Consider the following 15908-nt stretch of genomic DNA (forward strand, 5'->3'; position numbering starts at 1 on the left):
CTCGTGCCTCAGCCCCATGAGCAGCTGGGATTACAAGTGTATGCCACCACATCTGGCTAAGTTTTGTATTTTTAGTGGAGACAGTGTTTTGCCATGTTGGCCAGGCTGGTCTTGAATTCCTGACCTCAGGTGAACCACTCGCTTCAGCCTCCTAAAGTACTGGGATTGTAGGCATGAGCCACAGCACCCGGTCATTGTACTCTTATGTATCAAGTTGATTGCATAACAGACATATTCTGAATTCATCGTTTCATCGTAAATTCATTCTCTCTTTAGAGATATTATCAATCCTTAACTTCTCTGGAGTGGGAGAAAAACCTCCTTATACCTAAATATGAGAATAAAAATATCAGGATTCTAACCGGAATCCATATACATATACATTTACTCTTATCTAACCTCAGCAAACTTAAAATACGTAACTATTTTTAACAAAATAACATTCTTACCTCTTTTATAGTACCTGCTCTTCCAGGTTCATGATTCACACAAAAAGGGCCAGTTTTCCAGGCTTCTATGTCTCCACAGTCACAGAACCCTCCTCCAGTAGAAGTATGCATCTGATAAAGGAAAAATGAGTTTGTCTTGAGTTCAAATATATAACCAAGCATGAAGAATGATAAAGATGACTCAAATAATAAATGCTCACCAATACTTCAACCTTAATGGTGTTCACTATAATATTAACTGGATATAACAAAAACCATTTTTGATCAAGTTACCCAAAAAACAAACCAACAAACCAAAAGCCTCCAAATCCTGAATACTTCACAAAATGAAAATGAACTGCCAACACTGATAAACTTTAGAAACATAACTCTAATTTTTAAATATTGGTTGTTTAAATTTTGACTAATGGAGAAGAATAGATTGTAAAGTGTACAAAAATAATTTATACAACACCTAGAATTTTTGAGTAAGATTTTTTAAATTAAACTTAAAAAAAACATGATGATACTTAACACAATATTTAAGAAATGTATAAAGTATTTTCATTTACACTGATGTCCCATAGCAACTAAAATTTATTTATAAACTTTATTCTTTCAGTGTTGCTGAAAAAAAATTATCTAAAATATACTATCTCAGGTAGAGGATGATGGCAACAATCTGATTTTGAATCTTCCCCAAAACTTCCTCCAAAACATAAAAAGAATAAAGAGAGCACTAAAACCACACATGATCCATACTTTCAGCATTTAATAGGAGACAAAAAATAAATACTACGACATTGATATGACATGCTCCAAGAGTTCCCATTGCCTAGCCCTTCAAGCCTGTGGGTGCAGACAGCAAGAGAGGGGAGCTTACAAGACTCCATGAAAAGGGATAGAGGTACAGAGGACTTAGATGAAACACTGAAATACAGAAAAAATCACCCCCCAAAAGAGAAAGCCCAATGCTAAGGGTCAAAACCTGAACAAAGGTTGGGACTTGATACACAAGGAAAGTGAGCAGGACCAGAGGTGGCAACCTCAGAGAAGCATTACTTTTGGAAGAAAATCAAATACATTTTTAAAAAGTAGAAACCCCTAAAGATGTGGCAATGAAGGCAAAAAGAATATAAGGGAAAATTCTATAGAAATGAGAGAGAAACAAAACATGCCAAACCCTCCCTTCACATCACCACTACCAATATCATCAACAACAACAAAAAAAGAAATTACACAGAAAATGGAAGAAATGGCAGAAGAGAGCATTTGTGACCCTTGACCATGAAATGAGAAAGAACAGGAAAAAGCAGCCCATATTCACACAAACATGTAAAAATAAAAAGGGAGAGGGACAAAAATGCAAATAAGAGCCAAAACCCAATCACAAAGCTAAAGAAAACTGTAACACAATGCTCCAAACTCAATTACATGGAGTCAAACAAGCAATTGGTGATATGACTTGAATCAGATTAAAACACCTTTTATTAGAAACAGAAAAACTGGCCAGGCACAGTGGCTCATGCCTGTAATCCCAAAGCTTTGGGAGGGTGAAGTAGAAGGATCACTAAAGGCCAAGAGTTTGGTATCAGCCTGAGCAATACAGCAAGAACCCATTTCTATAAAAAATTTAAAAATTAGCCAGGTGTGATGGCATGTACCTGTAGTAAGTAACACAAAAACTAAGAACAGAAATTGACAAAAAAGCAGGAATAAGTGAGATTTAATTGAACTCAGGAAGAAAAATACAAGAAAATGAGAAAATCATACCAGCAATGAATTTTACATTATAAAGTGTCAAAAATCTAGACTCAAACGAAAAGTTAGTGAATAACACTGAAGCAAAGCAGCAATACAAGAGAATAAAAATGAGATGAAGTAAAAAGTAAGATTAGAGAAAAAGTCATTGAAATGGGGGACAGTCATAAGAAAGTCACCATAACTGGAGTCAGTAAAGAAGAAAATTAAAACAATGGAACACAGCTAATATTTGAAACTACAGATCAGGCACAGTGGCTCATGCCTATAATCCTAAAACCTTGAGAGGCCAAGCCAGGAGGACTGTTTGAGCCCAGAAGTTTGAGGCCAGCCTCAAACTCAACACAGTGAGACCTTGTCTCAGTTAAAAAAAAAAACAAAACAAAAACCAAATTAAATTTAAATTTAAAAATAAATTAAAAATAAGACTATAAACTAAGAAAACTTTCTGGAAATAAGAGAACACCTGTACATTAAAAGGGTCCGTGAGTTCTTGAGTGACTGATCAACTCCAAAATGTATTCTAGTAAAATTATTTGACTTTAAAGATAGAAGTATTCAGGCAAAAGATGAGGGCATTCAGGCAAAAGATCAGATAAAATGATGAGAAAATCAGACTGGCATTAGACTTCTCAGTAACAATATATAAAACAAGACAATAGCAGAGCAGTATTTTTAAGTGAAGAAAATATAAACTAAGGATATTATTTCCAGCCAAGCTATAAAGGTCTGATTTTGAACATGTCAGGATTCAGGGAACACTGCACACAAGTTCCCTTCTTGAGGTGTCTACTTGAGCAAGAATCAGCAAACTTTCTTTATAAAGGACCAGAAAATAAGTATTTTAGGTTTTGCAGGCCACATAGCCTCTGTCAAATTACTCAGTTCAATTGTTGTATTGCAGAAGCAGCCACAGACAATACGAACATGAATAAGCATGGCTTTGATGCAATAAAACTTTATTTATTGGCACTGAAATGTTAATTTCACATGATTTTAATGTATCATGAAACTTTTTTTAAACTGACCACCTAAAAATATAAAAATTATTCTCAGCTGTTTGAGGCCATACAAAAAAAGTGAGCCAGATTTGACCCCCAGGTATCATTCCCTTCCATCACCATCCCGCAGCCACTAGCAGCCACTGATTTTTTTTTATTGCCTCCACAACTTTGTCTTTTCCAAAATGTCATACAGTTGGAATCATACGGTATATAGCTTTATCAGAACTGTTGCTTTCATTTATCAATATGTACTTAAGGTTCCACCATATGTTTTCATGACTTGATAGCTCCATTCTTTATAGCACTAAACAATACTCTATTGTATGTATGTACCACAGCTTTTCCATTCACCTATTGAAGGACATCTTGGTTGCTTCCAAGTTTTTTAAGAAAGCTGCTATAAAACATCCATTGGCCAGGCACGGTGGCTCATGCCTGTAATCCCAGCACTTTGGGAGGCTAAGGTGGATGGATCACTTGAGGTCGGGAGTTCCAGACCAGCCTGGTTAACATGGTGAAACCTCATCTCTACTAAAAATACAAAAATTAGCTGGGTGTTGTGGTACACATCTGTAATCCCAGCTACTTGGGAGGCTGAGGCAGAAGAATTGCATGAACCCAGGAGGCACCAGTTGCAGTGAGCCGAGACTGCAACACTGCACTCAGCCTGGGCAACAGAGCTAGACTCTGTCTCGAAAAAAAAAAAAAAGTTTGTGCAGTTTTTTGGTATGAACGTAAGTTTTCAATGCATTTGTGCAAATACCAAGGAGTGCTATTGTTGGTTCATATGATAAAAGTATATTTACTTCTATAAAAAACTGTTGAATTATCTTCCAAAGTAGCTATACCATATTACATTTCCACCAGTTATGAGTTCCTGTTGTTTCACATCCTCACCAGCATTTGGTACTGTCAGTGCTTTGGATTTTCACTATTCTAACAAGTGTATAGTAATGGCTCATTGTTTTAATTTGCAATTCCCTAATGACAAATGATGCTGAGCTTCTTTTAGTGCGTTTACTGACCATTTGTACATATTCTTGATGAAATGTCTATTCAGATACTTTGTCTATTTTTTAAATGGGTGGTTTTCTTATTCTTAGTTTTAAGAGTTCTTTGTAGATGTGTGGCATTGCCTCTGAGGCCTCTGTTCTGTTCCATTGGTCTATATCTCTGTTTTGGAACCAGTACCATGCTGTTTTGATTACTGTAGCCTTGTAGTATAGTTTGAAGTCAGGTGGTGTGATGCCTATAGCTTTTTTCTTTTTGCTTAGGATTGTCTCAGCTACGTGGGCTCTCTTTTGGGTCCATATGAAGTTTAAGGTGGTTTTTTCCAGTTCTGTGAAGAGGGTCATTGGTAGCTTGATGAGGATAGCATTGAATCTATAAATTACTTTGGGCAGTATGGCCATTTTCACGATATTGATTCTTCCTAACCATGAGCATGGAATATTTTTCCATCTGTTTGGGTCCTCTCTTATTTCCTTGAGCAGTGGCTTGTAGTTCTCTTTGAAGAGGTCCTTTACATCCTTTGTTAGTGGTATTCCTAGGTATTTTATTCTACACATCTACAACCATCTGATCTTTGACGAACATGACAAAAACAAGCAATGGGGAAAGGATTCCCTGTTTAATAAATGGTGTTGGGAAAACTGGCTAGCCATGTGCAGAAAGCAGAGACTGGATCCCTTCCTGACACCTTACACTAAAATTAACTCCAGATGGATTACAGACTTAAACATAAGACCTAACACCATAAAAACCCTAGAAGAAAACCTAGGCAAAATCATTCAGGACATAGGCATGGCAAGGACTTCATGACTAAAACACCAAAAGGATCAGCAACAAAAGCCAAAATAGATAAATGGGATCTAATCAAACTCCAGAGCTTCTGTACAGCAAAACAAACAATCATTAGGGCAAACCCGCAACCAACAGGATGGGAAAAAATTGTTGCAATCTACCCATCTGACAAAGGGCTAATATCCAGAATCTACAAAGAACTAAAACAGATTTACAAGAAAAATACAAACAAACCCATTCAAAAGTGGGTGAAAGATATGAACAGACACTTTTCAAAAGAAGACATATATGAGGCCAACAAACATATGAAAAAATGCTCATCATCACTGGTCATTAGAGAAATGCAAGTCAAAACGACATTGAGATATCATCTCATGCCAGTTAGAATGGCGATCATTAAAAAATTTGGAGACAACAGATGCTGGGAAGGATGTGGAGAAATAGGAACACTTCTACACCGTCGGTGGGAGGGTAAATTAGTTCAACCATTGTGGAGGATAGTGTGGCGATTCCTCAATGACCTAGAAATAGAAGTTCCATTTGACCCAGCAATCCCATTACTGGATATATACCCAAAGGATTATAAATTGTTCTATTATAAAGATCCATGCACGTCTATGTTCATTGTGGCACTGTTTACAATAGCAAAGACCTTGAATTAACTCAAATGCCCATCGAGGATAAACTGGATATGGAAAATGTGGCACATATACACCATGGAACACTATGCAGCTGTAAAAAAATGATGAGTTTGTATCCTTTGTAGGGACATGGATGAATCTGGAAACCATCATTGTCAGCAAACTGATAGAAGAACAGAAAATCAAACACCAAATGTTCTTACTCATAGGCGGGTATTGAACAATGAGAACACATGGATACAGGGAGGGGAGCATCACTGAGGTCTGTTCGGGGGGAGGAAGGTGTGGAACAGTGGGAGGGTGGGGAGGTTGGGGAGGGATAACATGGGGAGACATGCCAGGTATCGGTGACAGGGGGATGGAAGCAGCAAACCACATCGCCATGTATGTACCTATGCAACAATCCTCTATCGTCTGCACATGTACCCCAGAACCTAAAGCACAATTAAAAAAAAAAAAAAGAAGGAAAAAAAAAGAGTTCTTTGTGTATTTTTAGTAGTGGCCTTTTATAAGATATATATTTGGCAAAGATTTTTTTGCTCAATCTATGTCTTATCTTTTTATTCTCTTAAAGATTCATATTTTTTAATTTAGTAATTCCACTTTTGAGAACCTATCCTAAGGAAATAATCCTACATATAGAAAGATGATTTACACATAAAAGGTATTTATTGTAACACTTTATCATCTAAAAAAACTGAAACCTGTTTGTATCCGAGTCATGGCACCAAAAAAAAAAAGAAAAGAAACTAAAAAAATAGAAAAAAAAAGAAACCCAAATAAATACCCCAATAATAGGTAAATTATAAAAACAAATTATGGTTAAATATTAGATATATAATATGTTCTAAAAAAAAAAGCACAAACAATGCATAATTTTATATATTTTGTTTTTCCATTTAGAAGTGTAACAAAACTTTTTGCTTTTTATAATTCCACAAACTTCATTTGAAAACTTCATTTTTTTCCTGATTAAAACAGATGGGGCCGGGTGCGGTGGCTCATGCCTATAATCCCAGCACTTTGGGAGGCCGAGGCAGGTGGATCACGAGATCAAGAGATGGAGACTATCCTGGTCAACAAGGTGAAACCCCGTCTCTACTAAAAATACAAAAATTAGCTGGGCATGGTGGCACACGCCTGTAGTCCCAGCTACTCAGGAGGCTGAGGCAGGAGAATTGCTTGAACCCAGGAGGCAGAGGTTGCAGTGAGCCGAGATCACGCCATTGCACTCCAGTCTGGGTAACAACAGTAAAATTCCGTCTCCAAAAAAAAAAAAAAAAAAACAAAAAAAAAACAGATGGTTAAGAATGAAAGAAAAAAAATTAAAAAAAAAAACAAAGAGATGGTTGCAGAAATACACTCTTTTTATAGTTCATTTTTCTCATTTAACAACATAAAAAGAATTTATATTCAAAACAATCTTTAACAGTAAGTGTATGTTTGTTTGTATGTATGTATTTTTGAGAAGGAAAATACAGAAGTTTACTGTAAGTTTTATTTTTTAAGAGACAAACTACTGAATAGCTAGAGATCACAAAGAAGGGTCACATTACACACTGTAGAGCAAAGGCTCAAAATTTTGTTTGTTTTCTTGTTCTCAAAAGTTGTTTTGGACTATCCTACCACTAAAGGTTTTTCTTGGTCCTTTATTCAAATAATATCTGGTCTTGGGTCTCCCTACCAATTACTCTTTTTTTCTTTTCTGTAAAGCAACACACATCCCTTATCTCTTCCAATCTTTTCTTTAAAATGGCTATGTTCACATTTCAGAGCTGTTATAACAGGAATGGAAGTACTACTCAAGATCTTGGAGGAGATGGCCATCAGATTCCTACTTATTCAGAGATTTTATGGTTATATTTTCATACCTTGTAACGATGATTTTTATGAACACTATTCTGGAAGCAGTCCATACAGAGTACACATGTTGGATCAATTGCACAATCCCTGAAAAAAATCAGAAATTAGATTCCAAAATTTAGATGATTCTCACTGATGCTCAGGTGTGACTACAATATAATGTGAACAAGTTTTCTGTATGGTGTACAACTGAATAAAAAATGCTTCAAAAAACTGAATTCCGAAAATGTTTTGAACAAAGATCATATTGCTAGAATAATTTTAGCCTCATTTAGCCACACTTAAGTATGTAGTTCTGGATGTTTTGTTTTCTTTCTGAAATCACTCTCATAACTTTGAGCCTTGACCTGGTTTCAAACTGTTAGATTACAATTCAAAAATAATTTTGTAAAAAAAATCCATTTTTTTCCATTAACTATCATCAGCTCATCCTATTACATTAATAAATATATTTTACAGCCAGGCGCGGTGGCTCAAGCCTGTAATCCCAGCACTATGTGAGGCCAAGACAGGGGGATCACCAGGTCAGGAGATCGAGACCATCTTGGCCAACATGGTAAAACTCCATCTCTACTAAAAATACAAAAAAATTAGCTGGGTGTGGTGGCACATGCCTGTAGTCCCAGCTATTCAGTAGGCTGAGGCAGGAGAATTGCTTGAACATAGGAGGCAGAGACTGCACTGAGCCGAGATCACATCACTGCACCAAAGCCTGGACAACAGTGCAAGACTCTGTCTCAAAAAAAAGAATTTAAAAGGCTAACAGGAAATATAGGTTGTCTAATAATATTCTGTAAAATATATATGATCTAAGACCTATTTAGAATAGGATTTTCAACCTCAATACTACTGACACTTTGGGCCAGATATCTGTTTGTTGGGGGTGGACCAGACTGCCCTGTGCATTAGGATGTTTAGCAGGAATCTTGGCCTCTACACAACAGATACCAGTACCCTCCCCATAGATGTAACAATTAAAAATATCTCCATGAAACTTTTGGAGACATGAGGTCTGCAAATGTCTATCATGGTTAGGTTGAAAGTGACTGAGCTCTAGCTAAAAATACATAAGATAAATGAACTTTACTATACTATATAGCAACATGGTACACAAAATTCAAAAACTTTCTTTTTTCTTCCTGAGAAAAGAACAGGATAAAGAAAGATAGTATGTTCTAAACAACTGTTAACTGTATATAAACCTATCAGGCATAGAATTATAAGAAAGTAAAAACAACTCTCTGTATTTATAAAGTCTAAAAATTCACACTCCTAACCTAAACTAGCTCTAACAAAGGTGGAAAACTAAATCTCACATTTCAGGCAGAGGTAGGGAGTAAAAATGTTCTCTGTGCTGCCACGAAGTTTAAGGCACTGTTCTCACAAGGAATAAAAAGCCTAGGCTGGGCGCAGTGGCTCACCCCTGTAATCCCAGAACTTTGGGAGGCTGAGACGGGTAGATCACGAGGTCAGGAGTTCAAGACCAGCCTGACCAACTTGGTAAAACCCCATCTCTACGGGGGTGGGGGGAATATATGTATGTATGTATGTGTGTGTATACACACACACACACACACACACACACACACACACACACATTAGCTGGGATATATATATAAAAATTAGCCGGGCATGGTGGCATGCACCTGTAATCGCAGCTACTCGGGAGGCTGAGGCAGAAGAATCGCTTGAATCAGGGAGGCGGAGGTTCCAGTGAGCCGAGATCATGCCACTGCACTCCAGCCTGGACAACAGAGTGAGACTCTGTCTTAAAAAATAATAAATATTGGGAGGCCGAGGCGGGTGGATCATGAGGTCATGAGATCGAGACCATCCTGGTCAACATGGTGAAACCCCATCTCTACTAAAAATACAAAAAATTAGCTGGGCACGGTGGCACGTGCCTGTAATCCCAGCTACTCAGGAGGCTGAGGCAGGAGAATTGCCTGAACCCAGAAGGCAGAGGTTGCGGTGAGCCGAGATTGTGCCATTGCACTCCAGCCTGGGTAACAAGAGCGAAACTCCGTCTCAAAAAATAATAATAATAATAATAAATAAAATAAAAAGACTTAAGTTGTTTTCAGTTTCCCTACCGCTGGCCTCTTCTATTCAACTAAATTACGACTGTTTCTACAGGTTCAAAATTCCTTACACAAGACTCTGAAATCCAAATAGCTCCGGAGTTGAAAGGTTTTGGAATTTCTGTAGGTTTGGCACCGAATCTCACTTGATGGCACAAAAAGACTTCAAATGACATGAGACTACAGGCATTATTTATACTACTTGTTGTGAATATTCAGATTTCTTAAGGAAAGATTGTGTTTGATTACAGTGTCCCACCCTAACTCTGCTGGGGAACTATTCAGAATTCTGAAATGCCACAAAGAGTTTCAGATAAGAGTATGCTGGATACATTACAAATAAGGCAAAAATCTATCATTGACATTGTGTTGTAGAACAGGAAGAAACAGTGAGAACTGTTTAACTGGGAGTCATACATATTCAGAAATGAGCTGTACTAGCAAAAACCACACAACAACTGCATAATAAAAGAAAGTTAATTAACTAAGATTAAATGTATTATAAATAGTAGTAAACCAAGAAAAGTATATCACAGAATAGATAAAATACCAAGATAGTAATAACTGGCCGGGCATGGTGGCTCATGCCTGTAATCCCGGCACTTTGTGAGGCTGATGTGTGCAGATCGCTTGAGGTCAGGAGTTTGAGAACAGACTGGTCAAGATGGTGAAACCTCATCTCTACTAAAAATACAAAAATTAGCCAAGCATGGTGGGGGGCAGCTGTAATCCCAGCTACTTGGGAAGTTAAGGCAGGAGAACTGTTTGAATCTGGGAGGTGGAAGTTGCAGTGACCTGAGATCACGCCACTGCACTTCAGCCTGGGTGACACAGCCAGACTCCGTCTCAAAAATAACAATAATAAGACTGTAATAATTATAATCAATCCTGTAAATTTCTAATTCTTACCTACAAGAATAGGTTGTCTCTCCACTTTTGAAAACCTTCCCACAAAGCTGAAATGCTCCACTGTGCTTCAATTTCTCTAAGCAAATATCTGGATCTTCTCCAAATAAGTACCATTCCAGTGGAGTGAATATTGACATTTGTACACTTTCCTCCTGTTTTTCCAAGTCTGGGTCCATCTCAGTAAAGTAAATTTCTGGCACCAACTGTGCCAAATGATGCAAGAAAGCAGTATAAAAATCAACTTGCTGATCCCACCACTGAAAGAAAAGAAGATGAAAATTAGACTATCTTAGAAGCTCCTTCTTAATCATCTGGGGGCACAAGTAATGACATAATTCTATAATTTCAAAGTAATTTATATACTTCATCCATCACCAATACAGAAAGAAAGTGGGGATTTAACAAAATTAAGCTTGGAAATAAGCAACTACCATATACCACAGATATCTGGAAAAAAAAGAAGAGTAGCTATAGTAGGTGAGAATTATCCTTCCCTCCTGGAATGGCCAATTCCTGCTACATGAAGATGGTTCTATTATCAGTCACAGGCTAAAAAGACAATGCATTCATCACACACTTTGTTTTAGGAAACCAGAGTGTTTAACAAGAGATCGAAATAAACATAGGCCAAAGTTTTACAAACATAAAAAGCACTAACCATGAAAGAAAAAAAAAAACTGGATAAACTGGACCTCATCAAAAGTAAAACCTTCTGCTCTTCAAAAGAAACTGTTACAGATGGCTTATTTGCATATGAAAACATGCTTACTATTATTAGTCATTAGGGAAGCACTAATTAAAATGACAATGAGATCCCTGCACTACCTAGTATAGTGGCTAAAATTAAAAACTGGCAATATCTAATGCTAACTAGGCCAACAGTACTTCCGCACCTACAGTCCCATCTCAGGAGGTCGAAGTAGGAGGACTGCTCAAGCACAGGAGTTCAAGGCTGTAGTGTGCACCTGTGAATAGCCACTGCACTTCAGCCTGGACAACACATAGGAAGACCCTGTCTCTTCAAAAAGAGTGACTTACATCACTTGTAACTGACAAGATGAAGTCCACCTTTTTTTTTGTCTTTTGTTTAAAAGACAAAAAAAAAAACAAAACACATATGACTCAAGGCATATCATTAAAAAACAACAACAAAAACTTACCCAAGGAGTTTTATAAGCTGATAATATAATTACAATTAAGATTTTAGATAAGGTTCCATAACAGGCCATTAAGAAAGTTACAGATATTTGATTACATATAAGACTTTTTTAGTTTGCACTAATTAACTTCAATATTCCATTCACAAATAAATTCAAGCTCAATGTTCCATTCACAATTAAAACTTTATGGTATTACTGTTTACATTAGGTATTACTGTAGAAATTATATTAGCCCATCCTCTGAAGGGCAATTTGTAGACAGTTATTAAAATTTTAAATTTATATATACTTTGACCCAGAAATGCCCATTCTAGGAATTTATTCCTCAGATAAACATGTATAAAGGAAGTATTTGCAGCATGACTATTTTTAATCGTAAAAGATTGGAAACAACCTAAATGTCCCATAACAAGAGCTGAATAAATTATGGGACTTTATAAAAAGGGAGAGGGCACAGATCTATGTCCTGATATGGTATATTCTTCAAGTTATACCGTTAAATAAAAAGCAAAAGATACAGAACAGTGAGTATAATGTGCTACCATTTATACTGGGAGAAGGGAAGAGAAAAAAAAGGAAGAGGTGAAGGAGATGTATCGGTATATGCTTATATCTGAATACAAACATCTCTGAAAGGATTCAAAATAAATGTTAACAGTAGAAAGAGCCCCGAGAAAGACTTAGCGTTCACTGTGTTACCTTTTTCACTGTTTTAATTTTTTACTCTCTCTATATATACACATTATCTATTTGAAATCATTTAAAAATGTTTTCAATCCTATACATTTCATGTACAGTTATTCATAACAGCAAAAAATTAAAAACCTGAATGTCCATGAATAGGGTAACAATCTATCATTTAGCCATACTCACCCAAGTGTGAAAAGATATATTTACATCTACCAGATGTGCACTATAATATCACTTGTAACTGAAAAGATGAAGTCTACCTAAATATTTATCAATAATGGTATATCCATTGTGGTACAAGCATACTATTCTATGCAGTCAAAATGTCATAAATACTGTTAAGCGGAAAAAGAAGCTTTAAATATTATAATTTCATTTTTGTAAAAAGTAAAAAATTATATATACTTTTTAAATTTCAACACATTTGGATTTGGGTTTCCTTTTTTTTTGAGACAGAGTTTCGCTTTTGTCATCCAGGCTGGAGTGCAATAGCGCAATCTTGGCTCATTGCAACCTCTGCCTCGCAAGTTCAAGTGATTCTCTTACCTCAGCCTCCCGAGTAACTGGGTTTTCTAATTAAACAAATGTGCATGCACATCTCTGTCTATGCTTCCCTAAACATAGACTAAGAGTCTGGAAAGAGAAACAACAAACTATTAATAACGAATACACGAAGGGAAGAAACCGGGGAAAAGAATTAGGATTGTCACATTTTTACTTTCAACAGTGTTACACCGTTTGACTTTGTTAGACAAATGTCAGTATTTTTGCAACTAATAAAAAAAAACTTCTAAAAAATCTACATGAGGTCTGGTGTGCACGGTAGCTCATGCCTGAAATCCCAGCACTTTGGGAGGCTGAGGCAGGCTGAGGTCAGGAGTTTGAGACCAGCCTGCCCAACATGATGAAACCCCATTTCTACTAAAAATACAAAAACTGGCAAGTCATGGTGGCATGTGCCTGTCATCCCAGCTACTTGGGAGTCTGAAGCATGAGAAACTGCTTGAACCCGAGAGACGGAAGTTGCAGTAAGCTGCTATTGTGCCACTGCACTCCAGCCTGGGCAACAGAGTGAGACTCCATCTAAAAAAAAAAAAAAAAGGTCATGGGGTCAGGCACAGTGGCTTACACCTGTAATCCCAGCACTTTGGGAGGCTAAGGTAGGAGGTCAGGAGTCCGAGACCAGCCTGACCAACATGGAGAAACCCCATCCCTACTAAAAATACAAAATTAGCCAGGCGTGGTGGTGCATGCCTGTAATCCCAGCTACTCAGGAGACTGAGGCTGGAGAATCACTTCAACCTGGGAAGTAGAGGTTGCGGTGAGCCCAGATTGTGCCATTGCACTCCAGCCTGGGCAACAAGAGTGAAACTCCTTTTCAAAAAAAAAAAACTACATGAGTTAATAAGCCCATTTAAAAATGATGCCAAACAGTCTCAAAGTATCTCCAATGGGAAAGACAGTAATTTCAAAATAAAATTTTAAAATAGAAACCAATATAACCAAATGATTAAGATAAATATCACCAGTAATAAGAACTACTGATATCAAGAATCCCCTGATATGATACACTGAGAAAGACACCACAACATTCTTATGTTATGCTTTTTCTCTTTTTAATAGAAAAGGGGTCTCACCTAGGCTGCTCTTGAACTCTTGGGCTCAAGTGATCCTCCTCACCTCCTGAGGAGATGGGTCTGTCTGGGACTACAAGCTCATACTACAGCACTTGGCTGACTTTTGTGTTATTCTTGCCCAAATGTATAATTTTACTCCAATCATGAGAAAACATCATACGAACCCAAACTGAGGGACATTCCATACAATAACTGCAAAGGACTCTAAAAGTATTAAGGTCATAAAAATAAGGAAAGATCAAGACATTGTTACAGACTGGAGGAGACGAGAGAGATAACTAAATGTAACTGGGATCCTGGGTGTGATCCTGGAACAGAAAAAGCACATTCATGGGAAAACTGATGAAATTCAAATAAGATCTGTAGTTAGTATTAATTTCCTGTCCTTGATAGTATACTATGGTTATATAAAATGTTAACATTACAGAAAACAGGAAGAGGGAAGTAAGAGAACTGTGCTCAATTTATACAACTTTTCTATTAGTCTAAGATTAATCAAAACAAAAAGTGAAAAAAGAAATTATGCTGAAGAGGTTTATTTACTAATATGGAAAGGCATTAATAACAAACAGTTCAGTAAAGTAGGTTACAAATAAGTACATATAAAATCTCAATTTCATTAAATATTATATTTATAATTACACAGAGAAAAATCATGAGGAGTATTTAACAAAATGTTAACAGAAATGAGTGGTGAGATTTTAGCACATTTTCATGGAATTCATTAGTCTGCTTACCTGATGAGTAATATCCTTACAAGGAGTCCACATTTGGTGGGTAATTTTTTAATTTTAAAATTAAAATTTATTTTACTAAAACCATTTAAAAATAAATATACCTTCCAGTACTCCAATTCCAACTTTTCTGGGGTACTCATACATGAACAACTTTTCTCTACATACCTGGCAACAACTACAACTAACAGAGATAATATATAATGTTCTATGTTATACCTAAGGTTCTTTTCATCAAGAGCACTAAATGAAAAAAAAAAAACTTGCATATTCAGCACTACAAAACCAAACAAAAAATCTTTTTGTTCTACTTAATTATAGGAGGCATAGTACTCTTTTCAATTCCTCTTTTTAAGAATAGAAGAAATTTGAGAGTAAAAAAAGAGTACAAGCCCTTCACATTTTATAGATGAGAATGCTAAGTCACAGGGAAGTAAAATGACTTGTCCAAAATCGTTAAATAACCAGTTGGTATCAATGTCAGGAACAGAATTAGGTATTTGAACTCCAAAAGTTCAGTGCCCTTTCTACTAAACCAAACATAAATATACAGTTTTTACATCTACCTTTACTGGCTTGTTCAATTTCACATTACAGGTTGGGCATTCCACACCCAAAAATCAGAAATGTGAAATGTTCCAGGATCTGGAAATTTTTGAGGGCCAACAAAATATTCAAAGGAAATGCTCGTTATAACATTTTGGATTTTAGATTTTCAGATTTGGGATGTTCAACCAGCATAATACAAATATTCCAAAATCTGAAAAAAAATCCAAAATCCAAAACACAAGGGATACTCAACGAGTAACAGTAAAACAAAACAAAACAATAAGGTTTTGCCTTCTTAATTTTTGTTTTAACTTTTGCCTTCTTTGTAATTACAATTACAAATGAAGCCTCTTAGCTAACAACTACTGAACACTCCTGAAGGCTACTAAGGCTACTAAATATTCTTTTTTTTTTTTTGAGACAGAGTTTCGCTCTTGTTACCCAGGCTGGAGTGCAATGGCGCGATCTCGGCTCACCGCAACTTCCACCTCCTGGGTTCAAGCAATTCTCCTGCCTCAGCCTCCTGAGTAGCTGGGACTACAGGTGCACGCCACCATGCCCAGCTAATTTTTGTATTTTTAGTAGAGACAGGGTTTCACCATGTTGACCAGGATGGTCTCGATCTCTAGACCTCGTGATCCACCTGCC

At 36.6% G+C, this 15908-nt stretch overlaps 1 protein-coding gene across 2 annotated transcripts in view; it reads right to left on the bottom strand.

The window, feature by feature from the left end:
- Positions 1-15908, bottom strand: part of UBR1 (ubiquitin protein ligase E3 component n-recognin 1) — a 147003-nt gene that overhangs the window by 116829 nt on the left and 14266 nt on the right. The window contains exons 1-4 of one of the 2 annotated variants that reach the window (XM_012442286.3): positions 12887-12918; positions 10491-10747; positions 7509-7587; positions 450-560 (exon numbers count right to left, since the gene is read on the bottom strand). In XM_012442286.3, the coding sequence (XP_012297709.2) occupies positions 450-560; positions 7509-7587; positions 10491-10666 (366 nt within the window). In that variant the 5' untranslated portion in view covers positions 10667-10747; positions 12887-12918. Of the gene's footprint in view, positions 1-449; positions 561-7508; positions 7588-10490; positions 10748-12886; positions 12919-15908 lie in introns of those variants that run through there. The other variant, XM_012442285.3, reaches the window with a different exon arrangement.

The sequence above is a fragment of the Aotus nancymaae genome, unplaced genomic scaffold, assembly GCF_030222135.1.
Source record: "Aotus nancymaae isolate 86718 unplaced genomic scaffold, 86718_ANA_hifiasm-v0.15.2.pri h1tg000062l, whole genome shotgun sequence".
NCBI classification, from domain to species: Eukaryota; Metazoa; Chordata; class Mammalia; order Primates; family Aotidae; genus Aotus; species Aotus nancymaae.